The 25,739-nt window shown below is 41.4% G+C and overlaps 1 protein-coding gene across 3 annotated transcripts in view; it reads right to left on the reverse strand.

Annotated features, from left to right (window-relative positions):
- Window positions 1–13,310: 13,310 nt before the first annotated feature.
- LOC137239865 (alpha/beta hydrolase domain-containing protein 17B) overlaps window positions 13,311–25,739 on the reverse strand; it is a 264,072-nt gene continuing 251,643 nt past the window's right edge. The window contains exons 4-6 of one of the 3 annotated variants that reach the window (XM_067765629.1): window positions 14,077–14,326; window positions 13,776–14,019; window positions 13,311–13,377 (exon numbers count right to left, since the gene is read on the reverse strand). In XM_067765629.1, the coding sequence (XP_067621730.1) occupies window positions 14,243–14,326 (84 nt within the window). In that variant the 3' untranslated portion in view covers window positions 13,311–13,377; window positions 13,776–14,019; window positions 14,077–14,242. Of the gene's footprint in view, window positions 14,020–14,076; window positions 14,327–25,739 lie in introns of all 3 variants that reach the window. The other 2 variants (XM_067765621.1, XM_067765616.1) reach the window with 2 other exon arrangements.

Raw genomic sequence — 25,739 nt, forward strand, 5'->3', positions numbered from 1 at the left:
GATCCTCCGAAATTATATTTCAAAAAAGGAAAGAAAATTTGTAGTGAAATAAATATAGAAAATCAAATTTTTGAGGCGAAGATTGACTTAGGCCAATTCTTTACCAGGCTTATGAAAAAAGCCGGCAATTTGGGAATTAAGAAAATACAGTTGTCCTTAGGAGACAAATTGTTTTATACTCGAGTAGACACATTTAAGGAAATAGGTACCAAAGTTCTCAAAAATTTAACTATTGCATTAACTCCGGAGGTTGTGCATGTGACGGAAAATGATAAAATTAAAAAGATTCTTCAAAAATATTACGATGATCCTGTTAATGGTGGCCACCCAGGAATCAATCGTACAACTAATAAAATAAGAAAAAAATATTACTGGAAAAATATGAAAAATGATATAAGATGTTTACGCGGTGTAGGCTGTGACCCATCCCATCCCCCTCCTTTTCTATATGTATATCTATGAATTTATATACATCCCGTATCTTGTATTGTATTCGACTATATTGAATTATATTATATTGAATTACCCCCAAAATCAATGCGTTGTATTTACCCTTAAATTCCCTATTGGGAATCCTAATGGCCGTGTGGCAGCCTCCAACGCGCAAAATCCACCAAATCGAATTCGCCGCAAGTACAGGATGGCGATCTGGCATGATCGCCACCTGTCAAAAAACCACCACCGTTGGGACATATATATCATTTTTCGTGCGAAGAAAAACAAATTGGAAAATCTTCGGCCTTATACAGTTTTTTATTATTATTGCGATCATTTTTTTGCAAGTTCGGCATAAGTTTATTTAAAACATACAAAAATAATATTGTAAAAGTGTGTGCTGTCCCCAGTTTATCGAAATTATTTTATAGCTGAAGTGGTGAAGTGCGAAATTTATGAAAATAAAAAAAATCAGAAATTCTGCGAAATCCTTTCATTTAAAGCGATACTAAATTTGGAAGAAAGTAGTACCAATGCTAAATAAGTGTGCGTTCCTTTGATTATCAAGGAAAACTTACTATTATTATCGTGTGCAAGTCCGGCACAGTTCATTTTTGCAAAATTCCACTTTACTATATCAATCACCAACTTGGTGCATTTTACCTATTATAAAAAGTAATAAACCCTTTCGAGAATTTGTACAATCACGCGTGTGATGCCAAATATCATTGTAAAAACCCTTTTATATTAAAAGAAAGAAATTTCGTTAAAGTTCAGAACGTGGTTTTTTGTTGCATATTGGAGATAGACAAATAATAATTATAAATTGGAAATATCCCCATAAAGTGGAACAAGCTACTAGTGCCGTGAACACCGCCGTGTCCAGCACAAACCCTACCATCATCATCAAAACGCCACCATATTTAGCCGGTACCACCATCTACAAACGCATCATCGTCAACACCAACCACCATCATCAACGCAGCAGCCCCAGCCGTACCCACAGCTACATACCAAAAAGGTAAGGTACATTTATACTGTCACCCCCTTAAACAATGGTCCTTCGTCGCCTTTGACGAAACCAGCCTCTTAAACAATAATAATACTCCTTAAAGTATATCCCCAATTAAAATTTGGCGATTCCCAAGAGCTATATATATAGATTTTCCCGCCACTTACATAAATTTCCCGCCAAAAAATACATTTTATATATATGTATATGTACATTCTCACCCCAATATACACACGTACATAAAATCGGTGCATTAAAAACCGGCAAATCCCACACACACACAAGTTAGCTCATTGCCCTTTAATACTTGAGTCCCTTGCGGTATAATTTAAATACATATCCCCACTTCTACATTGTTAGCGACACCCAGCAAAAAATTCAGCAACATTCACATAGTTTGAAATTCCTAGCAGCAAATTCTGCAGGTCATCCCAACTGAACTCAGACTACCCCCAATCGAGTCTAACTGGTCCTAGCCTACTACACTCTCGACCAATAGGAGAACTGCTCCCAAATCCAAAATTCCCAAAATAGCTAAAGTGAAATTAAGCAAGTCCCTCTTCAGAATGGCTAGCGTGGTCGAAAATAAATTTATATCCGAAACGGATCTCTTTTCGGATTACTGCGCTCGGTTCGGCACAACCGACATCCAAGATAACACCGAGGCATCCCTAAAAATAAAAGATAAAAATATCGATGTGTTCTGGGAAAGGGTAAAAGCGCATATGACGCCGCCGTAGTCAGATGAGAACGACCTTTCCGACGACTTTAAGGCCTCAGCCTTCAATAAATACCGCGCCTGCCTTATAGCGTATGAAGACACAAAGGCAAGGATAGGCGATCAGCTCCAGCTAAGGGTACTAAGCAATTCCGTCCCCGCTACAACTACCAGTCCCCAAAAAAATTCCGGGATGCACCTCAAAGTACCCGCCTGTGACACCGAAGTATTCTACGGGAGTTATGATCAATGGCCGTCCTTCCGTGACATGTTCACGGCGGTCTATATCAACCATCCCAAACTCTCGAGCGCCCAAAAACTGTACCTCCTCAGGTACAAAACCCAAGGAAAAGCCGGCCAGATCGTAAAGCAATTCCCACTTAGCGATGACAACTTTGCTCTGGCTTGGGAAGCTCTGAAATCCCGATACGAAAATAAAAGAGTCCTGGTCGACAATCAAATAAAAGTCCTCATGAACCTCAAGCCCATTCCGACTGAAAACAGCGAAGACATTCAGCGACTGCAATCCTCCGTTAATAACTGTCTCCAGATATTAGCAACCCAACAAGTCTCGACAGATAGTTGGGACCCCATATTAATATATCTAGTAACCTCAAAACTGGCGGAAAATACGGTTGCGCTTTGGGAGCAATCCTTAAGCTCTAGAAGATACCTACCGAACTGGTCCCAAATGGATCAGTTTCTGACTACTCGCTATGAGATAGTGGAAAGGGTGGATCAAGGGCGACCAGCCAAATCCCGATTTAATCCACCCTCCACCAATTTCTCAAAGCCTCCCTCAAGTCAAAACAATCCCCAGGTCAGGCAGGCTCAAACCCCTAACCAAAACCGCAACCCCCCGCAGAACAACAACTACTCTCAAACTCGTACAAATGCTCATGTGGCCGAGCATCAAAAAGTATACGCCTGCAGAAAGTGCAAGCAGAACTCCCACACGCTACAAAGCTGCTTGCATTACAAAAAGCTGGCAATCCCTGAACGGAAAAAATTCGTGAGAGAAAGCAATCTATGCGAAATCTGCCTCTCCCAAACCCACCTCTTAAAAGATTGCACAATCACAAGAACGTGTCTCTACTGCCAAGGTCGCCACAACTCCACCCTCCACGATACCGGACTATCACACCAAACCAATGGCCCTCGAAGAGCGGCAGCCCAAGTAGCAACTAGTCAGGACGTTACCAACCTAGATTCCAACGAGGAACTTCCAACCACCTCAAACGCTGCCCGCATCCAATCTTTGCATGCAGAAAATGATAGCAAGATCATTCTCCCCACAGCGATAGTGTCCATAGAACACCGAGGGGACTGCTTCAGGCTCAGCGCCTTAGTGGATCAAGGGTCAGAGCGTAGCTTCATCTCGTCGAAAGCTCAAATCAAGCTAGGCCTCCCCTATACCCACTCCCTATTTGAAATATCGGGAATGGGAGGCGGAGTAGTACAAACCTCCAACAAGCTATGCTCACTGACCCTAGTCTCAAATGACCACAAGGTAAAAATAAAGGCCCAGGCAATCGTGCTACCTCGGCTCACTAGGCAACTCCCAACACTCACGCTAAATAACGACCAAATACGTAAATGGTCACACCTCAAGCTAGCAGACCAGAATTCTCAGAATCCCTCCCAAATCGATCTGGTGTTAGGCAGCGATCTCATCCCTCAAATCATGCTAAATGGCATAGAAAAGATCTCGCCCACACTGCTAGCACAAAACACAATATTTGGCTGGATAATAAGTGGCCAAACCCCCGAAAAGGTCGGATCACACTCCGCTCAAGCGTGGGAATTGACGAATATCCAGCTGAATGAACAGCTACGGCAATTCTGGGAAATCGAAGAAATACCCAGAACGCGAGTGGAAACCCCAGAAGATAAAATGTGCGAAGAATTTTATCAAAGCACCACCACTCGCATGGATGACGGTCGATACATGGTCCGGCTCCCATTTAAATCAACATTCCCGAACGATATCGACCTAGGTCAATCCCGTACCGCAGCCCTACGACAGTTCCATGGCATGGAACGTACTCTCTCAAGCAGCAATACGAACAGGTACTCGAAGAATATCTGTCCCTAGGCCACATGGAAGAATGCAGTCCCAATGAAATAGAATCCCTGAGTAAATACTGCTCATTCTATCTCCCTCACCACGCAGTCGTAAGGCCAGACAAAAAGACAACAAAAGTCAGAGTTGTATTCAACGCCTCTAAAAAGTCGGGTTCCGGTCATTCCCTCAACGATGTTTTATATACCGGACCAACCCTCAAACCCGACCTCCGACTTATGTTGTTAAAATGGCGAACATATAAATATGTGTTTAATGGCGATGTCGAGAAAATGTACCGCCAAATTCTCTTGCACCCCGATGACCGAGACTACCAACGGATAATATTCCGAACCCCCGAACACAGTCCAATCAAGGACTACAAGTTGAAAACGGTCACCTTCGGGGTTAATTGCGCACATTTCCTGGCTATTCGCACCCTACACGAGCTGTCGAAAGATGTAGCCGATTCCCATCCACGCGCAGCCCCAATACTAAAATCCGAGACGTACATATGTTGACGATATTTTATATGGCAGTTATGATCTCCAATCAGCCGAGCAATCCCTAACAGAGACTATAGACGCTCTCAATTCCGCCGGCTTTCCCCTAAAAAAGATCACGGCAAACCATCCCAACATATAAAATAAAAATTTAAGGCGCGATAACCTCCGAAGAGATCTAAGGCCGAGCTTCTCTTCCAATTTGCGTCGTGCTCCTCTTGATTTTCCCTACAAATTGACCGGACGGGACCTACATGCTTTATGCCGACTCCGAACGGCATCTGCAAGGCAGATGAGTTTTCACTGAGAGCTTTTCATGGCAGAAATACACCCGGAGCACTTGCCAAACACTGCCGAGGGGCGACCCCGCTTAGAAAAATTTTCTTCTAATTGAAAAACCTTATTTCTAAAATTTTGATGTTGCTTTGCCCGGGAGTTGAACCCAGGGCATACGGTGTGATAGGCGGAGCACGCTACCATCACACCACGGTGGCCGCCAACATCCTACAAAAAATATCAAAAACTGATCTGCTGGAAACAAACTTTCTCGAGTGCGAAAAGACTAGCACCGCCAAGACCCTGGGCATCCAGTGGAACGCCCTAACGGACACATTCTCGTATACCACAGACTCAAATCCGGCATCCACTGCAGCCACGAAGCGGCAAATCCTCTCCTCCATTGCGAAAATTTTCGATCCCGCAGGGTGGCTGACGCCCATAATGATCCAAGCGAAGATGCTCATGCAAGAATTGTGGTTATATGGGACCGAATGGGACGAGAAGGTTAAACCCATCCGTCTAGCCAAATGGGCGCAGTTCTCTCAAAACCTTCCCTCTATCTCAGCCATCCAGATCCCCCGTTGGATGAATTTTACGCCCGATCAATACGTTGAGCTCCACGGATTCTGCGACGCATCAGAAAAGGTTTATTGCGCAACCCTGTACCTAAGAAGTACCGTCGGTACTCACGTCCACTCTCACCTTATAGTGTCCAAAGGCAAAGTGGCTCCTCTCAAAACTATTAGTCTGCCACGCCTGGAGCTATGCGGAGCGCTCTTATTAGCAAAATTAGTCGCAGTAGTCCAACCCCATCTCGGCCTAAGTCAAAAAAAATTAATCATGTGGTCCGATTCGGAAATCGTGCTAGCCTGGCTGGAAAAGCCACCCCACTCGTGGAAAACATACGTCTCCAACCGAACAGCGCAGATTATAGACCTCGTTGGAAATGCCTCTTGGCGACATGTACGCAGCAAGGATAATCCCGCAGATATGGGCACCAGAGGATGTAGCCCCGACGATCTCGCTAACTCATCGCTATGGTGGAATGGTCCAGAGTGGCTTTCCCGACCCCACGAGGACTGGCCAACACCAACGGCCAGAAATATTGCATCCCCCGAACTTCGCCGAGTCGAATCACTGCATGCAGCGGAAGAGTCATAAGACTTCTTAGAAGGGTTCTCCTCCTATCCCCGCGCCTTACGCGTAACAGCGTACGTGCTGAAATTTGTAGCTCGGCTTAGAAATGCTGTGGGAGGCAATCGTACCCCTAACGATCCCGCCCTCTCTTACGCCGACGTCATGCGCGCGAAAATCCGTCTGCTGAGCTTGACTCAGTCGAGATTCTTCGCTTCCGAAAGAACCTCCCTCGAAAATTCAAAACCAATCGGAAAGCGAAGTCCCCTACTGGCACTTGACCCCTTCCTGGATACAAAGGGGATTCTCCGTGCCAACGGAAGATTAGTAAACGCCGACATGGCCTACAATGAGTGCGATCCCATCATTCTCCCCGAAAAGGCTAGATTTACTACCCTTTATATAAGGTTTCTGCACGAGAGCTTCCTCCATGCGGAAGTCCGCCTCCTGCAACAAGCTATGAGGCAGGAATTCTATACCCCCCGACTCAAACCTCAGCTGAAAAAATGTATTTTCCAATGTAAAGTATGCACCATCCATAAGCGACAAACGCAATCCCAAATAATGGCAGCTTTACCCCCCGAACGATGCACTTTCGCGCTTCCCTTCACTACTACTGGCGTAGACTTCGCCGGTCCGTTCCAAATAAAAGCTTCGATGCTCCGATCTCCAACACTCGTAAAAGGCTATGTGGCCATCTTCGTTTGCTTCACCACCAAAGCGATCCATTTGGAATTGTGTTCGGATCTCACCAGTAAGGCTTTTCTCGCTGCCTTCGCCCGGTTTGTAGGGCGTCGAGGGTACCCGAAGCAAATGATGAGCGACAACGGCACAACATTCATTGGTGCTAAGCGAGCTACCGAAGTAGAGTTCGTGACCTTCCTCAACGAAGTCTCGACAGATATTGTCCAAAAGTATGCGCCACAAGGCATCGATTGGAAATTTATACCCCCCGGCGAACCCCACATGGGCGGATTATGGGAATCTGCCGTCAAAAGCTTTAAAACCCATCTTAAAAGGGTCGCCGGAACACACAGCTTCACCTTTGAAGAATTCTCGACTCTATTAATTCGTATCGAGGCCGTTCTCAATTCTCGTCCTATCTCCCCGCTTTCTCAGGACCCAGCGGATCTCACCGCCCTCACACCCGGCCACTTTCTCCGAGGCGCACCCATTCCCGCCATCCCCGAGCCGAACTATGAACACCTCTCTTTGATCAACCGTTGGGAACGGTGAAAGTTTTACATCACCAATTCAGCAAGCGCTGGAAGAATGACTATCTCATGGAGTTACACAAGCGTTATCGATGGCAAACCGCTCAGCCTCCCCCTAAAATCGGCGATCTAGTCATCAAGGAAGACAACCTACCCTCTACCGAATGGCGCCTAGGACGCGTGGAAGACACCCATCTAGGAAGAGACGGCCATATCCGAGTAGTCGACGTACGCACCCAGAATGGCGTTCTCACCAGGCCGCTGACAAAATTGTGCTTCCTGCCACCACCAGAGCCCGACTCAGATCCCCATGGTTTCCTATCATCGCCCGAACCAACTACAGTCCACTAAGCTTACCTATCGACACTATTTCAGAACCCAACTGAATCATCCCGCGTCTCTCACAGGCAGTCCCTAACTCGACGCGTCTTCTCAGGCGTAAAACTAACATAAATCTATATGCTTTCTTCCGACAGATGGATCGTCAGCGCCCTCCGGTTCCAACACCCCGACGCTCGCTGTCATCGCAAGTGGTTGTGCCCGTGGCCCGCTCGCAACTTAACGAGGCAGTGCCGGATTATCGAAAATGCCGATTGTGCATGCGGCATCACGCACTCCTGAGGTGCCCTGTCTTCGCAACTATGCAGCCGCAACAACGTACGTTAATCGCTAGGGCACACCAGTACTGTCTCAATTGTTTGGCGCTGTCCCATCGCACCAACGAGTGCACCTCCACCGAACGCTGTCGGGTCTGCGGGCATCCTCACCATACATTGCTACACCGGGAAACCGGAGGTCGCCAGCCGCCGTACGTCGTACCATCACAACAGGCAACTCGTTCGCAACCACGTCATCCGGAGCAGCGCCGTCCCGATCCCGCCGTTCAACATCGCACTGCTCGTCGTCGTCAACAATCTAATGGGCGCGCACCACCCACGCATCCAACCCCGCGACCTAGCGTCGGAGACCGTACCATCCGGTGCACTGCCACCGGCTTGCGCACATCCATGTATAAAAAAAAAGGTTGGAAAGATCCTGATCCAGGAAGCAGTACGCGCCTTGCAGGAGCTGAAACAGACATTAGGCGCTTAGTGCGCCTAGGCGGCCCAGGATGTTTACGCGGTGCAGGCTGTCACCCGTCCCATCCCCCTCCTTTTCTATATGAATATCTATGAATTTATATACATCCCGTATCTTGTCTTGTATTCGACTATATTGAATTATATTATATTGAATTACCCCCAAAATCAATGCGTTTTATTTACCCTTAAATTCCCTATTGGGAATCCTCATGGCCGTGTGGCAGCCTCCACCGCGCAAAATCCACCAAATCGAATTCGCCGCAAGTACAGGATGGCGATCTGGCATGATCGCCACCTGTCAAAAAACCACCACCGTTCGGCCATATATATCTTTTTTCGTGCGAAGAAAAACAAATTGGAAAATCTTCGGCCTTATACAGTTTTTTATTATTATTGCGATCATTTTTTAGCAAGTTCGGCATAAGTTTATTTAAAACATACAAAAATAATATTGTAAAAGTTTGTGCTGTCCCCAGCTTATCGAAATTATTTTATAGCTCAAGTGGTGAAGTGCGAAATTTATGAAAATAAAAAAAATCAGAAATTCTGCGAAATCCTTTCATTTAAAGCGATACTAAATTTGGAAGAAAGTAGTACCAACGCTAAATAAGTGTGCGTTCCTTTGATTATCAAGGAAAACTTACTATTATTATCGTGTGCAAGTCCGGCACAGTTCATTTTTGCAAAATTCCACTTTACTATATCAATCACCAACTTGGTGCATTTTACCTATTATAAAAAGTAATAAACCCTTTCGAGAATTTGTACAATCACGCGTGTGATGCCAAATATCATTGTAAAAACCCTTTTATATTAAAAGAAAGAAATTTCGTTAAAGTTCAGAACGTGGTTTTTTGTTGCATATTGGAGATAGACAAATAATAATTATAAATTGGAAATATCCCCATAAAGTGGAACAAGCTACTAGTGCCGTGAACACCGCCGTGTCCAGCACAAACCCTACCATCATCATCAAAAAGCCACCATATTTAGCCGGTACCACCATCTACAACCGCATCATCGTCAACACCAACCACCATCATCAACGCAGCAGCCCCAGCCGTACCCACAGCTACATACCAAAAAGGTAAGGTACATTTATACTGTCACCCCCTTAAACATAAGAAAATATATAAAGAAACGCGTTAATTGCAATAAAAATAAAATTTATAAAAATTTAAAAGAACCAATGATTTTGACTGAAACACCACCAAAGGCGTTCGAAACAGTAAAAATAGATACAATTGGACCTTTACCAAGATCATTAAATGGAAACGAATACGCTGTCACTCTAATATGAGATTTGACTAAATACATAGTTGCAATTCCTATACAGAGCAAACATGCAAAAACAGTAGCCAGAGCCATATTCGAAAATTTCATATTAATTTATGGAAGTATGAAAACAATAATAACGGATATCGGATCTGAATATAAAAATAGCCTGTTTGAAGAACTATGTAAACTTCTCAATATTGAGCACAAAACATCTACGCCGTATCACCACCAAACTTTAGGCACTGTTGAACGTAGCCATAGAACTTTCAATGAATATGTGCGTTCGTACATATCCATTAACAAAGATGACTGGGATGAATATCTCAAATATTTTGCATATTGTTACAATACTACCACATCTACAGTCCATAACTATTGTCCATTCGAATTGATATTTGTCAAAAAACCCCAGACTTACGAATTTTTACAAGAAAATACGGTAAGCTCATTGTACAATTATGAGGCCTACGATAAAGAGATTAAATATAGGTTACAAATAGCACAGGATAGAGCCCTTAAATTAGTAAAAGAGGCTAAAGAAAAACAAAAGATTATTTATGATAAAAATATTCACTATAAGGAAATAAATATAGGAGATGTAGTGTTAGTAAAAAATTAGGTAGGTCATAAGTTAGATAGTAAATACAAAAGGCCCTATAAGGTAGAAGAAATCGATGAAAATAATAATTTTACTCTAATACCCTATAAAGAAGAAAATACTAATAATAAAAATAATGACACTTTAATCCCATTTAGAATAGGAAATGAGGATAAGCAAAAATTTCTCAGTAACATAGAGAATAGCAATATCATAAATAATAAGAAAAAAAAAATACACAAAAATAGACTTAAATTAGTAGAATAAGAAAATCGCGGGTTCGAATCAACAACAAAAATTGAGAATAAGAAAATTTTCAACCTACAAACATAAAATACAAAAGTAGAATTAATTTATAAAAATAGAACACTCATGCATTCTCCAAATGCATAAGCCTTCTAAAAAAAAAAGGGAGATGTAGTGTAAACAGCCAACAATTTAATCCCAAATATTTAGATCAGTCTAATATGCTACCCTGCTACCAAAATAGTCTAAATGTTCTTCAACACATAAATATGCATTTGATAATTGCTGGCATAGCGATTCGCACGATTGAATACAGGTGTGTGTACAACACACAACCAAACACATTTGAATTCTAGCAAATTTGCAAACATTGCATTTCCCACAGAAGTCACAGCTCAACACAGATGTGTAGGTACATATTTTGTATCGAGTTGTATGTAGGTATGTAAGTATGTATGCTTAAGGTAGATATGCATGTAAGTATGTATGCTTAAATGTATATATGTATGTAGGAATATGTTTAGAATAATTTAATAAAATAAGCTGAAATATTTGAATAAAGTGACATTCAAAATTCACTCATTAAGGTCACAACTCTTTTTATTGCATTTTAATCTTTTATAAAATACACAAACAGAAAACATTCGACGGTAGAATAATAAACGAACAGATAAACACAATTTCTGACACAATATTCGAGCCTTTAAAACTTGTTAACAAGAAACAAAGTAATCACATAGGTAAAACAGACAAACACAAAACAACAAATAAACACACAAAAAATTAACGCTCAAAAACAACAAACCCACAAAGAAGGTCAAATGACAAAAATCACGGACTTTTACCTGCTTCAGTAAGCCACACAAATCGATCAGTAAAACCCAACCTCGGTTATGAATGAGCACACAGCACATACACATACCTAAATATACACAAGCATCAATTTTGACAATACCTGTTCATGTACTTACGAACTATAAATACAGGACAAACGCCAACAACAAATCAGAACGAAAATCGTCACTGATGATGGCACAACGCCGAAACCGGTTTGTCTCGAAAACAAATTCGGCAAGGGGTGACGGAAAATCGTTCCAATATACATCATTCCCTTTTTTCTTTGTTGCTTACGGCAAGGGGCCCGGTATGTTTAGGTCAATGTGTTGTGTGGTTGCTACTGGAGTACTTGGTGTCGATAGGTTGGTACTTGTGTTTTGGCAGCACGGTGCAACGAATTCACCCGTCGGACGGTTGCAATTTCTAAGCCCAGAGCATTTATGAAGGTGGCATCGGCCAAGGCATGAACTACATTGGACCGATGTCGCGATCGTAAATATTTTTAGCTGGCATACGGAGCACACGGTGTGGGGGACTAGGAGTTGCTGACTCCTTCTTACGCGAGTGCGTGTGCTGGGGAGGGACAGGGGTAAAAGATGGTGCTCGTCATTGCTACTGTCCATGCTACGTAGATTGTAGTGATGAGTTGCAGCGGTCGCGTTAGCTGGAGGCGCCGTTTGGCGCGAACAACAGCAGACAGTTGTTGTGGCCTGCTGGGCAGCATTGCTGCTAGAAGGTGGCGGAGGTATGCTTGAGAGTGAACCGCGGGACGTCCTTGGACATGAACAGCAGGGAGCCACAAAGGTTTGGTAGAAATTTGGGTACGACGAACGTTGATTCTGACCCAGAACGATGTAAGCATCTTTTACACGTGGCACACTGGCAAGAGTATGACCGTCTGAGATAAATCCTTTTCCGACATATGCAGCGGAGCCATAGTCTGGGCCCGGCGCTAGGTTCAATACCTTACCGGGCAAAGGGTATGGAGCAGTCCAGCTGCAAGGAGCTGCTCCGAGGATGACAAGTTAAATGGGGTTACACTGAAATGACAGCCCTTGGCCGGGAAAAACATTCGGAGTCGCTCCGGTAAAAAAATCGCTAGGCGCTACCACCGATGTACATATTTGTGGCTGTTTTCTATTTCATCTGCAGCATTTACATACATATTTACGAGCGACGTAGTGACGTATAGAAATTGGTTATATTCGAAACAGCTGTCGCCTTGTCTCCTGATATCACGTTGTTTAAATTTTTCAGAAATTATTAAATAACTTAAAAATTGCCTCAAATAAATGTTTTCATGCATTTAAACTAAATGAGGGAATCCCCGCTTAATTCATAAAAATAAAAAAAAAAATATTCTTAAAGTTAATGACAACACAAAATATTTATGAATGTTACAATAATACCACTAATCATCATTGATTTCGAAGTCTAAGGTTCAGCATAGATCTGCATTGATAGTGAGTCGTCCTCCCGTAGGACCTAAATAATAAATAAAAAAATTTAAAAAAAACCAGTCGCTCCGATGACAAGACGAACCATGTTTGGCGGCGTTAAGATATTTCTTATATTTTGGGGAAAAGAGTATTTACTGCTTACTTAACGTATATTTATTATTAAAAAATTCCAAATGCACTATAAAAACAGAATTATTTACGTACTTCTCGTGTGCATAATTTGTTTTGTTGAGTTAGCTCTACATTTTTTATAACTTTGTTAAAGTTTGATTTAAAATAAATGTGAAAACTTACGTTAAAAATATTTATATATATGTACTTTTAGCATTTTTGCAAGGGGCTTTGGTCGTTCGCCCCTCATAATTCGATAACTTGGAATTCTGAAAAAAGTTCCTTCGTTCCGCCAGTGAGAATACCGACCAAAATTACATAAACAATAAAATTAAAACGTATACTTTTGATCGTTATTAACAGATATTTTGTAAATCACCTTACAAAACTCGAGTTTAATTGCTGTTCCTTCTGAAAATAATGTTGCACAAAGTTTAAGATGTATACAAAATGAATAAAACGTTAAACCTCTTACTAATGCACTTAGGCCCAATTTTTCAGTGCGAGTTTACGGTTAAACTTGGCTAGATTTTAATCCTGCCATATTCAAAGCGTATGGCTGATTTTTGAATGCTATTTTAAGATACAGGTAAAGATAAAAAAGTGACTGACGCGCCTTGCTGGACACCCCTAATCGTTTAAAAGGTTAACTAAGTACAGATGAGCTTAATTAAACCTTGTTACTTTGGCCATTAGCATTCAATTTTACTTCTCATCACAGTTACAGCGGACAAAGTGGCCGGATTAAATTCTAGATAACTTAAACTCGTACTGGAAAACCGGACCTTAAGAAATCTTTTTCCTACCATTTCCTTACGGTTAGTTTATTTTATTTTATATGGCATGCTATGTTTAATTGGGAAGACAATACTGAAATTATTGTAGCTCGCTGCACGGCCTTTTCCGATAAACGTCTTTTATTACTTGCTTTAAACAACTGTGTTTTTTTAGTTATGCATTTTGTGTTCAAGGAGACAAGATAATTTCTAATTTTTTGCTAGAGAAATTTTTCGCCCCCTATTGCTGTAGATAGTGACCCAGAAATGGAAACTAAAAAAACAATAAAATTATTTGTAGTATATTTATATTCCGTTGAATCTTTATTACCTTCGGTGTCACTTTTTAAATTTTTTATTTTGCCTGCCATGCTAGAATTGCCTGCTTCTTTTAAGTTTCCTGTTTTTGTCAAAGATGAAGATGTCGCTAGGACTTCGAAAGACGATCCTACTGCCATAGAATTGTTAGCACCCTTACCATGCTGATTAGTTAACTGTCATTTTACCAGCTCAACGGTTAGAAACTTTTTCAACCGTTCAAAGTATTGAGAATGCAGCTCCACGTCGTTATGACCAGCGCCCTGTAGGAAAAAAAAATAAATCTATAGTATTGTAACACAATTTTTTGGAGAACTGGCAATGTAAATAGGAGAGATTTTTATAATTCCCCATAAATTAATTTGACATGGTAGGGAGGTTCCTTAGTGCGGAGATAATTTGTCTATTAAAATTAGAGGTAGTGTGGAAAAAAATAATGTAAAAGCCTTCAATCAACAAAAAAAAAAAGTATTTAATCTTTAAATCTATTTGCACTATCATTCTTTTAGGCTGTGTGCGAGTTTGCCTAAACTGCTACCTAAATACACAAAAAACCTAAATCACTGGAAACTATCGGTAAGGCAGTGCAAAAGAAAATATTTAGAACTTTTTTGAGCATACTCTTCAGCCTAAATTGAAAAGTCAAGTTTTAAAAATAAACAAAATTTTTGATTTCACTACAATATTGTTTTTTTATTTTTAATGCATATGAATTGCGCAACTGCACGCATATATAACCGCGATAATGCAGCTAAGGTCGCGTAGGGTCAGAGTGGCGATATATTGGTGAATATGGCACCTGTTTGTGTTTTTGTAGTGGCAGGAATTTGTCCCACGATGATGGTGGCTGTTGTGAATCAAATCTGTGCAAATTTTTCTGTAGTGGTCACTAATTGACCAAAAATGTGTAATCACTGTCGTACCTTATGTTACCCACATCCTATTACTACTTAGAGAAAGGCATCCCTCAAGATGTGCACCACGACTCTAGGCGAAAGATACCCTATGAGTTGGAGTCGATGCATTTCCATGTTTTGCTGTCTTGGGAATTCCTACCGTGGATCCCTCCCATGAATATTTGAAGCACATATTTCTGCACATTGCAAATACAATAAAAGTTTTTGGTGTTATTTGTATGATATATCAGCATAAAAAACAATTTAGAATGTCAAAATACTCGCACAGTTCTGACAGCTTTTTACCTAAATTTTTGCAGTACTGGAAAGTTCCAGTGGCATATTAGTTTAGGTACCTAAAATTTAGGCGACCTCGCACCCAGCCTTAATACTCAAAGTGAACTTGTACACAACGATATAATAACTTTAATTGGATAACGGTAGTACGTAATGGCATACAGGAATCGAGAAAGATATATACTTTCTTATATCAAACATATCAGTATCGAAAAAATAGTTTGATTAAGCCATGTCCGCCAGTTCGTTAACTCAATAACTTGAGCAAATTAGATATCTTTAAGCGATTTCGTACACTGGCTTATCTGGATCCAGAATAGATTGGTATTGAAAATGAACGAAATCGAACCATAACCACGCCTCAAAAATCAAAGCGGTTCGGTTTGATGGTTCGAACCACTTTGGCAAAACTTGAACCGATTCCTGGGTACCTCTGAAACACCGAAACGGTTAGGTTCAAGTGGTTCAACTCTTTTATACCAAGCACTGAATTTGTTTTTAGATATAAGATGGCTTTGGCGGGGCTTACAAAAATGTATCTAACCGAGCTATGTTGTTCTTGTTGTTGTAGCAGTGCTTCGCCCCATACAATAGGTGCGACCGATCACAAATTGTCATCAGTATCCTCTAATGGGAGTCCAAGGAAACTTGCTGTTTTAATAGGGATGGACCATAATGTGAGGGGTGTTAGAGGCGTTGGTTCTACATTACAATTAAAGAGATGGTTGGTGTCATGTGGGGACACATTGCAAGCAGGGCATACATTTTGTATGTCGGGGTTGATTCTGAATAGGTAAGAGTTTAACCTGTTACAGTATCCAGATCGAAGTTGAGCTAGAGTGACTCGCGTTTCCCTGGGGAGTGTGGGTTCCTCTTCCGCAAGTTTTGGGTACTGTTCTTTGAGTATTGGATTCACCGGGCAATTCCTGGCGTAAAGGTCCGACGCCTGTTTGTGGAGTTCACCGAGCTATCGTAGATTTCACCGAAGTTTGTCCAACCATAGCCAGATGTATCGGCTGCATGTTAAGTTGAATGACCATCTGGTAACCTTGCCGCGCGCTGACGTGTTTTTGATCGCTCTTCGAATTGTTATTCTTTTTCCTTTGTAAATATTCATTAATATCATAGAAAACAGTTTATAAGTTTAATTTCGTATTAAATCTTTACACAGTGCAATAGTGCGTTACAGTGCATTCATAGATCATAGATTTTCACAAAATTTTGTGATAACTGCATACCGTTTTGTTGGTAGCTGCTATTAGCAAGTCATAGTGTGTCCTTTTTGCTTTCTGTTGTCTTCGCTGCTAGCTATACGCTGTCTTGCGATTTGCATCCAGTGCTCCAAAATAACTCTCTCGCTATTTTTTGAACAGCTGTTCAATTTATCCTCTACTTATAGTTTTTTTTGCCTATTTTTCTTTTGGGTTTGTTTACCTTTGCAATTATGTTGGATTGCTGTCTCAAGAAGTGCACCAATCAAAAGAAAATTTCCCGTGGTGATACTTATGTTTGTTGTTGGCTCTGTGATAATATGGCTCATGTTATCTGTGCCGGTTTCTCTCACATAGGTGGTCGGGTTGTTGACCTAATATCCAGCAAAATTGGACTGAAGTGGACATGTCATGATTGTCGTTCCGTAGAAAATGACATGCGAGCTTTTATGAGGTTTCGTGACCTTATCGAAAGATTCAAACCGATGGAAGCTCACTTTAAAAAATTGAAAGTGATATCTGAATCCCCAAAACGTAAGAAATGTATACCCAACAATGATTCCAACTTTCTTCGAGTCAGGGGCAAAGCTGTCCTCCTAAGAATGTCCCTTCAACCGCGTTGACCGATATGAACAGGCTTGCCAAAGACGTTATGAACAATGCAGCTCAGTAATCTCCACAAAGCTCTGTCGAGACTTCTAGCGAGACGATCTCTGGCAAACTAAATGATGCACCAACTAATAGTGGTACCTTTGCGGCTGTTTGTTCTACGTCACCAATGTTGATTTAGCTGGCTCCCCAATTCATCCTACACATCCACCGGTATCTTTAGCTCCAACAATAACAGTTACCGATACTGGCGTTGTTGCTAGCGATACAAGTGTACCTGAAAAAAAGAGTACTTCATTGACGGGCTCGATAACAAACGCTAGGTCAAGCAATGCGTTTTCTGTCAACTGTCCTACAACGGCCGCACACTCCCAGCTCTCTGGTGCGCTATTCGCTACTCCTTTGCAGGTGACTGCCGTGCCACCTCGTAGGGCTGTATTTGTGTCCCGATTACACTCCTCGCTTACCGAAAATGATATTGCTCATTACGTTTGTTCTAAACTTGGTGTTGCACCCACTAGTAACATCAATGTGTATAAATTTAACTTTCATTTAAAATATCTCTTTCAGATGCATATATCGATAAGGTACTTGGCCGTACCTGTTTTTTTTACAGCCAAAAAACGGTATGACGAACACAGTAATAACAACACAAAGGTAATTGCTGATCTGTCCCGTCTTCTCATTAATTACCAAAATGTTCGTGGTTTACGATCAAAACTTGTTCCATTCTTCCTTAATTCTTTCAACTTTTCTGCACAAACTGTAGCTTTTACGGAGACCTGGCTTAAGCCTGATAATTACAATTCTGAGGTTGTTTCAAATAAATATGCTGTTTATCGGCGTCATAGCCTCTCTAGAGCGGGAGGTGTCCTTATTGCTGTTGATTCTAACCTATCATCTGAGTTGATTTCGCTGGACAATATCTCTCATATCGAATTCATTCGGTAGCTATAGCGTAATTGTTTGCTGTTCGTATATACCACCTCGTTCGGATATGGATGTTTATGCTAGTCATTGCTCGGCCATCTGCGATTTGCATTCGCAGTTCGGAGATAACGATCGACTTGTTGTTGTTGGTGACTTTAACTTGCCAACAGTTAGTTGGGTTAATATAAGTGATTCAAACTTTTTAACTCCCACTGCTCAACATGAGTTTCTCAATTGCTTGTTAGACCCATCTCTTTTACAGATTAACAATGTTCCAAATAGTGGAAATAAAATGCTGGATTTAGTATTTGTGGATGGCTTGGTGGGTACTGCCCTTACGCAAATCCTACCTTTATCCCTTCCAGAATACCCTCTTCACCCTACGCTAGAGATATCACTTGATATCAGCCTACCCCGTAGGATTCAAGTACAGTCTCGTCCCCGATCTAGATGCTTCTACAAAGCGAATTTCATTATGCTCAAAGATCTGTTGGCTTCCCATGATTGGTCGGATCTCTATGCTTGCACTGATGTCGATTCGGCAATCTCTATATTTTACAGCACGCTTGATGGCTTCTTTGATACCTGCATTCCTACTCGCTATACCCTATGTTCGAATAAGCCCCCTTGGTTTTCAAGGCAACTTATCAGACTTAATAACATTAAATCTAGGCTTTATAAGAGATTCAAGAAATCTGGAGTATCTGCAGAAAATTGCTTGAGTTGTTGTAAAGCCCAATTTTTTTAAAATCCAAAAAAGTTTTACACTTTCGTAAATTTAAAGCCGAAAACTTCTGGGTATCCTTCCCCATTTACCTTTGCATGTAAAAAAGGTTGCACTGATGACGATGTTGCAGAGCTATTTTCAGAGTTCTTTAGGTCCACCTATTTCTCCAGCGGTTTTCATTCCGGTCATCGCTTAGATAACTCGAATTCCATTATGAATCCCGCTATTGATAGTGATATTGTTCTCCAGAGCCTTCAATCTTTGAAGCCCACCTTTTTCCGGGACCAGACGGTGTTCTTAGTTGCGTGCTAGGGTACTGCGCCGAAAACATGTATGAGCCTATTTTAAAATTATTTGACCTATCTCTGAGATCTGCGTCATTCCCGCCACTTTGGAAACAGTATTTCATTATACCTCTGCTAAAAACAGGTAGTAGGTCAAAAGTTGAAAACTACAGGGGTATTGCTAAACTTTCAGCCATTTCTAAAGCCTTTGAACAGATTGTTACCAGTCAACTCCAATATCAGTGTTCTAGTCTTTTATCTCCATGCCAACACGGCTTCATTCGTCAAAGGTCAACCACTACAAATTTGCTTGTATTCACCTCTATGGCTATGGAAGGATTTTTAGCGAACAAGCAAACGGATGTCATCTACACGGACTTCAGCAAAGCATTTGATACCGTCAACCATGAGTTACTTATCCATAAGTTTGATTTACTGGGGTTTCCGTTTCACCTATTAACGTGGCTGAAAATCTATCTTTCTAACCGGACGCAAAAAGTCCTAATAAAGTGCAATCTGTCGGAAACGTTCGGAGTTTCCTCCGGTATACTCCAGGGAAGTAATCTAGGCCCTTTGCCCTTTACCCTTTTCATTAATGACTTGCGACAGACAATATTATATTCCCATACTATAATGCATGCAGATGATGTCAAACTTTGCCACACTTACTGTCCTACCGATTTCAGTTCCTTGGATCTTCTTCAGGTCGACTTGGACTCGTTCCAATGTTGGTGCACAACAAATTTACTAGCTTTAAATTGCTCCAAATGTAAGCATATGACATTTCACCGAGTGAAGCCAGCATTGAAACCTTAAGTAATAGATGGTACGCCTTTGGAGCGTATATCTATTGCAAATGATCTAGGTGTCATTTTTGATCCGAAATTGAATTTTAGCATGCATATTTCATCTATTCCCAACAAAGTGTTGGGTGTACTTGGATTTGTTAAAAGATGGGCTAAAGAATTCGATGATCCGTACCTCCCTAAGGTTCTTTACACATCGCTGGTTCGTCCAATACTCGAGTATTGCTCATGCGTTTGGTCCCCTGTTTCTCAAAAGCATATAAAGCGTCTTGTGTCAGTTCAAAAGCAATTTTTGATGTTCGCATTGCGCGGCCTTAATTGGGAGTCAAGTCTCCACCTTCCTCCATACAGAAGTAGACTTCTTCTTATTAACTTACCCACTCTAGAAAATCGGAGAATATTACTGGGGGTATTGTTCATGCATAAGCTCATTATTGGGGAAATTGATTTTGCGGACCTTCTCAGCCGGTTCCCCTTAGAGTATCCAGACACTACGTTCCTTTTTATTTACCCCTTTGTCGACGAAGCTTTGCTAAAAATAATCCTCTTCTCATCTGGTGCGCGCACTACAATAACTTGTATAGCTGTATCAGTCTTGAATGTACTTTTGCCACTATACGTAATGCAATACTTGTTGGATACATTAATAGAAAAAGAACTCACTACCTTGACTTTAGTGCACAATAAATAAAAACTCAACACGATTGAATTTTGCTGCTAATATATTTTGTTTTGTTCTTTTTGTCCTTTACACAGTGGTCGTGAGTTCAAGCAGCTCTCAATTTGGGCTAAAAGCGTGGTTAATTCTTCAAATGTAAGTCTTTGATCTCGCATAACACGTCGCAGATGATGCTTTACGGATTTTACACCCGCTTCCCATAAACCACCGAAGTTAGGTGAGCCGGGCGGAATAAAATGCCAGGTGGTTCCTTCGTTAGCCAGTCCAGCTGCCAAATACTCGGGTAACTCTAATTTTTGAATTTCGAAATTTTAAGTTCTGTTTCGGCTCCAATATATTGCTAATGCTAATGCTAATATATTTTGTTTTGTTCAAAGTAGTGATGGTTAACAAGTAGTGCTGATGAATACTTGACATTAAGATTAATCGATAAATTTTAGGAGTAGGTACAAGGTGAGATAAGTACACTGTGGATAAAACAAATTAAGTAAGTTGATGAAAACCAAACATTCTCCCCCACTAAGAACGACTGTTCTTGAATTGCTTAGGTGTTATCTTGTGGTTCAGGTTGTTCCTGGTCCTTGTTGGTAGACTCCATTATGGGTAGCAGACACACCTTGGATATCGGACGTTTCAGCAGTTTACCGTTGAGTAAAAGTGTAACCACCCTTACCAGTCCATCTGTCCCAGGATGGGTTTGATGTACTCTCGCTAAGGGCCAGTACCCTGGTGCACTTCGTTCGTGCTGCAGTAAAACAATGTCGCCAACTTCTAGGTTTCGATTAGTATGAGGCCATTTGGAACGTGTTTGTAGGGTGTGAATGTACTCACTGCTCCATCTCTTCCAAAAATGCTGTCTAAGTCGTTCAACTAACTTCCAGCGGCTTAAAGCATTTTCCTCGTAAGCTAGTAGATCATATTCAGATACACAGTTTGTTGGTTCACCAACAAGAAAATGTGCGGGAGTTAGCGCGTGGTTGTCGGCAAGTTGACCGGATAAAGGACACGGTGGTCGTGAGTTCAAGCAGCTCTCAATTTGGGCTAAAAGCGTGGTTAATTCTTCAAATGTAAGTCTTTGATCTCGCATAACACGTCGCAGATGATGCTTTACGGATTTTACACCCGCTTCCCATAAACCACCGAAGTTAGGTGAGCCGGGCGGAATAAAATGCCAGGTGGTTCCTTCGTTAGCCAGTCCAGCTGCCAAATACTCGGGTAACTCTAATTTTTGAATTTCGAAGCAAATTTTAAGTTCTGTTTCGGCTCCAATGAACGTTGAGCCGCAATCAGAATACAAGTCTGTGCAACGTCCTCTTCTTGAAATAAATCTTCGGTAAGCTGCCATGAAGGCCTCCGTAGTTAAGCTGGATACTACTTCAAGGTGAATAGCTTTCGTGCACACGCAGACGAAAATGCAGATATAAGCCTTAACAGCTGGCGCTTTACGTGATGTAGAATTTCTTATTAAAACGGGCCCAGCATAGTCCGCTGTGTTTGAATGGTCTGGTAGGTTGAAGTCTCACTGCTGGTAGATCACCCATCTTTTGTTCATGCATTTTCGCAACATATTTGAAACACACAAGGCAGTGTCGAAGTACTGATCTAGCCAGGCTTCGGGCAGGTAAGATTCCAAATCGACGCATAACGTATGCCATCATTTGTTGCACTCCACCGTGAAGTGTTTGATTGTGAGAATCCCTAAATATGAGTAATATTGGATTTTGCTTAGTTAGCACTATTGGATGTTTACTGTCGTAGGCAATGTTGGCCTTAGAGAGTCGGCCTCCGACTCGAAGTATATTGTTGTTGTCGAGAAATGGAGCAAGTTGTAGGAGGCGATTGTTTTTGGCTAACGTGTTCTTCTTTGATAAACAGTCGATTTCAATTGCAAAGTCGACACGTTGGACTACTTTATCGATTGTGATAAGTGCTCGCTTTAACTCGTACGATTTTAAAAAACCTGTTTCGTGGCTTACATTCTCTTGTATTTGCTGTTTGAGTTTGTTCACAGCTGATTTAAGCGTATTATAAAACCGAAGAATGTAACCTGTAATGCGAAGAAGCTTCGAAAGAGTAGAGTATTTAGTAATTAAAGAAAAATATTCATGCTTATCTGAGGTTACAGCAGTGTTTTGAAAGTTGACCTTAGTCTTTCGTTCTTCAAGATCAGTATGTAAATTCAAATTTTGTGTCGGCCAGCGAGATGGAGTTGCTATCCATGGTGGTCCATTCCACCACAGCACATGTGTACGAAGTTTTGAAGGTGTTGGACCTCGTGTTAAACCAGGCATGCTTAACGAACGAAACGATATCATTTCGTTACGATAATCAACGTTAATAAACGAAACGAAGTGACTTCGTTTCGTTTATTAGCGTTGATTATCGTAACGAAATGATATCGTTTCGTTCGTTAAGCATGCCTGTGTTAAACAGTCGGCGGGATTTTCGCTAGTTGAAACGTATTTCCATTGAGATGTGCTGGATTGCCGTTGAATCTCAGCAACCCTATTCGCGACATATACTGCCCACCGATTCGAATGACTTCGAATCCAACTTAGAACAGTGGTGCTGTCGGTCCAGTAATAAGTAGTTCTAAGATTTGACGTGAAGTAAGTTTTTACTGTGGCCATTAGTTTTACCACAAGTGTTGCTGCACATAATTCAAGTCGAGGAATGGATACGGCTTTAAGCGGCGCTACCTTTGTTTTCGATTGTATTAATGTTGATGAGAGAACGCCATCTGTACATACTACTGCATACACTACAGCCCCGTAAGCGGCTTGAGAGGCGTCGCAAAACCCGTATAAATCAACTGTACTTGTTTGTTTGCACCCAATCCATCTTGAAATCTTGATTTGCTCTAGCTCTTTCAATGAGTGACGATATCGAGCCCATTCTGAATGAAGTTGAGGTGGAAGCGGATCTTGCCAATCCAGTCCTTCTAACCATAATTTTTGAAATATAATTTTTGCAATGATTGTGGCAGGTGCTAGCCAACCAAGTGGATCAAAGAGCTTGGTCGCTTCAGAAAGAAGGCTGCTTTTAGTTAGGCAGAAAATTCAAAGTTAATTTTGAAGTAGAAATTATCATCGTTTGTTTCCCAATGAAGTCCAAGCGCTTTAACAAATTTTTCGGAAGTTACCTCGAATGAGTGATGCTTATCAATGTGGTCTTGTGGAATAGATTCCAGCAACTCTGCCGAGTTAGAGTTCCACTTCCTTAAATTGAAACCACCACTTTTGGTAAGCATCGTCAGCTGTTGGTATAATTCGGTTACCTCTTGAATAGAGTCTCCACCAGAAAGTATATCATCGACGTAGCTGTCAGTTAAGAGGACGTTACTCGCAAGAGGATATGAGCTCCGCTCATCATTTGCTAGCTGATGTAGCACACGTATGGCCAAGAAAGGCGCTGAAGTAGTACCATAAGTAACTGTGCAGAGTTTGTATATTTTTATTGGTTTTGTAGGAGCGTCTCTCCAGAGTATACATTGGAACAGCTGGTGTTCTTCACAGATATTGATCTGTCGAAACATTTTTTCTACGTCGGCGGTAAAAGCTTTGCGATGTAGTCTCCATCGAGGCAATATAAGCGGCAAACTATTTTGTAAAGCAGTTCCTGCCGCGAGTTCCAGGTTAAGGGAGTTTTGGTTTTGATCATGATTTCCGCCATCGAATACTACTCTTAACTGAGTAGTACTGCTGCTGTCTCTCAAGACACCGTGATGACATAGGAAATATGAGCTAGCTGGAAGATCTTGCGGATAGTTTCCGATTTCCTTCATGTGACCCAAACGAACGTACTCCTCCATAGTCTCTATAAAGCCTCGAAAACTCAGGTTGAGATCTGAATCGTTTTTCGAGCTGATTCAGTCTTCGAAAGGCGTTAAAATAGGTCTGAATGAATGTTGGTAACTCATTTTGCAAAACTAGACGTTCGAATGGCAAGTGGACCTGATATCGACCAGTGTCGTCACGAGAGTGAGTTTCCAAAAAATGTTTCTCTACTGCAGCTTCCTCAGTAGATATTAGCGGAAGATCCACCATATCTTCTTGTTCCCAAAACAGACGCAGTTGGTTATCGATGAAATCGATTGACGATAAATTTGCAGAGAGATTGCACTCATTAAAATTGGTTTTTACAGGACCTGAAATCATCCACCCAAAGTAGTTTTCTTGCAGTAGTAAACCATTTTCACATTTTATCATTCCCGAGAGCAAAATGTTACAATAGAGCTCAGCACCCAAAATAAAATCGATTTTAGATGGAGAATTTAATTCTGGATCTGCAAGGAATACGTTTGGTGAATCCTTCAAGTAATTGGAATCGATTGCAGTAGGAGAGTATGTTGTAACCCTTGGCAGTAAAAGAAATTGGCATTCTAGATTAAAGTGCTTGTTGTAAGCTGACCGCAAACTTATGTGGGCAGCCCTTCTTGTTGTAAAAAATTGAGAACCTCCAATACCCGAAATATTTGCAGTAACGTTAGGTGTATTTAATCTTAACAATTGAGCTGCATCCTCAGATATAAAAGACGCTTGAGCTCCTTGATCTACAAGAACCTTGAAACAAAATTTCCTACTGGGCGTTTCGACTATTACGCGAACGGTAGCTAGGAGTACTTGTGTACTAATATTAGTGGACAAAGTGTGAACGTTGGTTGACTGCACGGTCGCAGCTTTAGAGGTGTTAGATACGCCAGATTGGTGAGAGTTGTAAGTTGAGTTTCCAATTGAGGAATCGCTGTGAAGTAATGTATGATGCATGCTTCCACAGACTTTGCATCGTGATGTTGTCGTACAGTTACTGTAGGTGTGACCCTTACCTAAACAGTTCATGCACAGTTTGTTTTGTTTAACGAACTCCTTTTTATCCACTGCTGGCAATGCAGCGAATTTAAAGCATTTATAAAGAAAATGGTTTTGTTGACAGCAGGAACAGCTGTTATTGGCAGTGGCAGTTGTTGCTGTAAGTACTGATTTTGCGTAAGCACCACACCGTAAATCTTTGTGGGAATTGACAGAAGGTTTTGCTATTTTCGCAATAGGAAGCCCTTCTTCAACAAACTCTAATGCCTTGTAAGTGGAATCTAAATATTTAAGAAATTCTTTCACTTGTGGGATGTCGGTGCTGCCGTGAAGTGATTGCTCCCATTCCTTTCGAGTTTGCTTGTCAATTTTTTGGGTTAACAAAAACATAAGAAATGGATCCCAGTTCGAAGTGTCCACCTCTAATGT

The sequence above is a fragment of the Eurosta solidaginis genome, chromosome 1, assembly GCF_040869045.1.
Source record: "Eurosta solidaginis isolate ZX-2024a chromosome 1, ASM4086904v1, whole genome shotgun sequence".
Classification (NCBI taxonomy): Eukaryota; Metazoa; Arthropoda; class Insecta; order Diptera; family Tephritidae; genus Eurosta; species Eurosta solidaginis.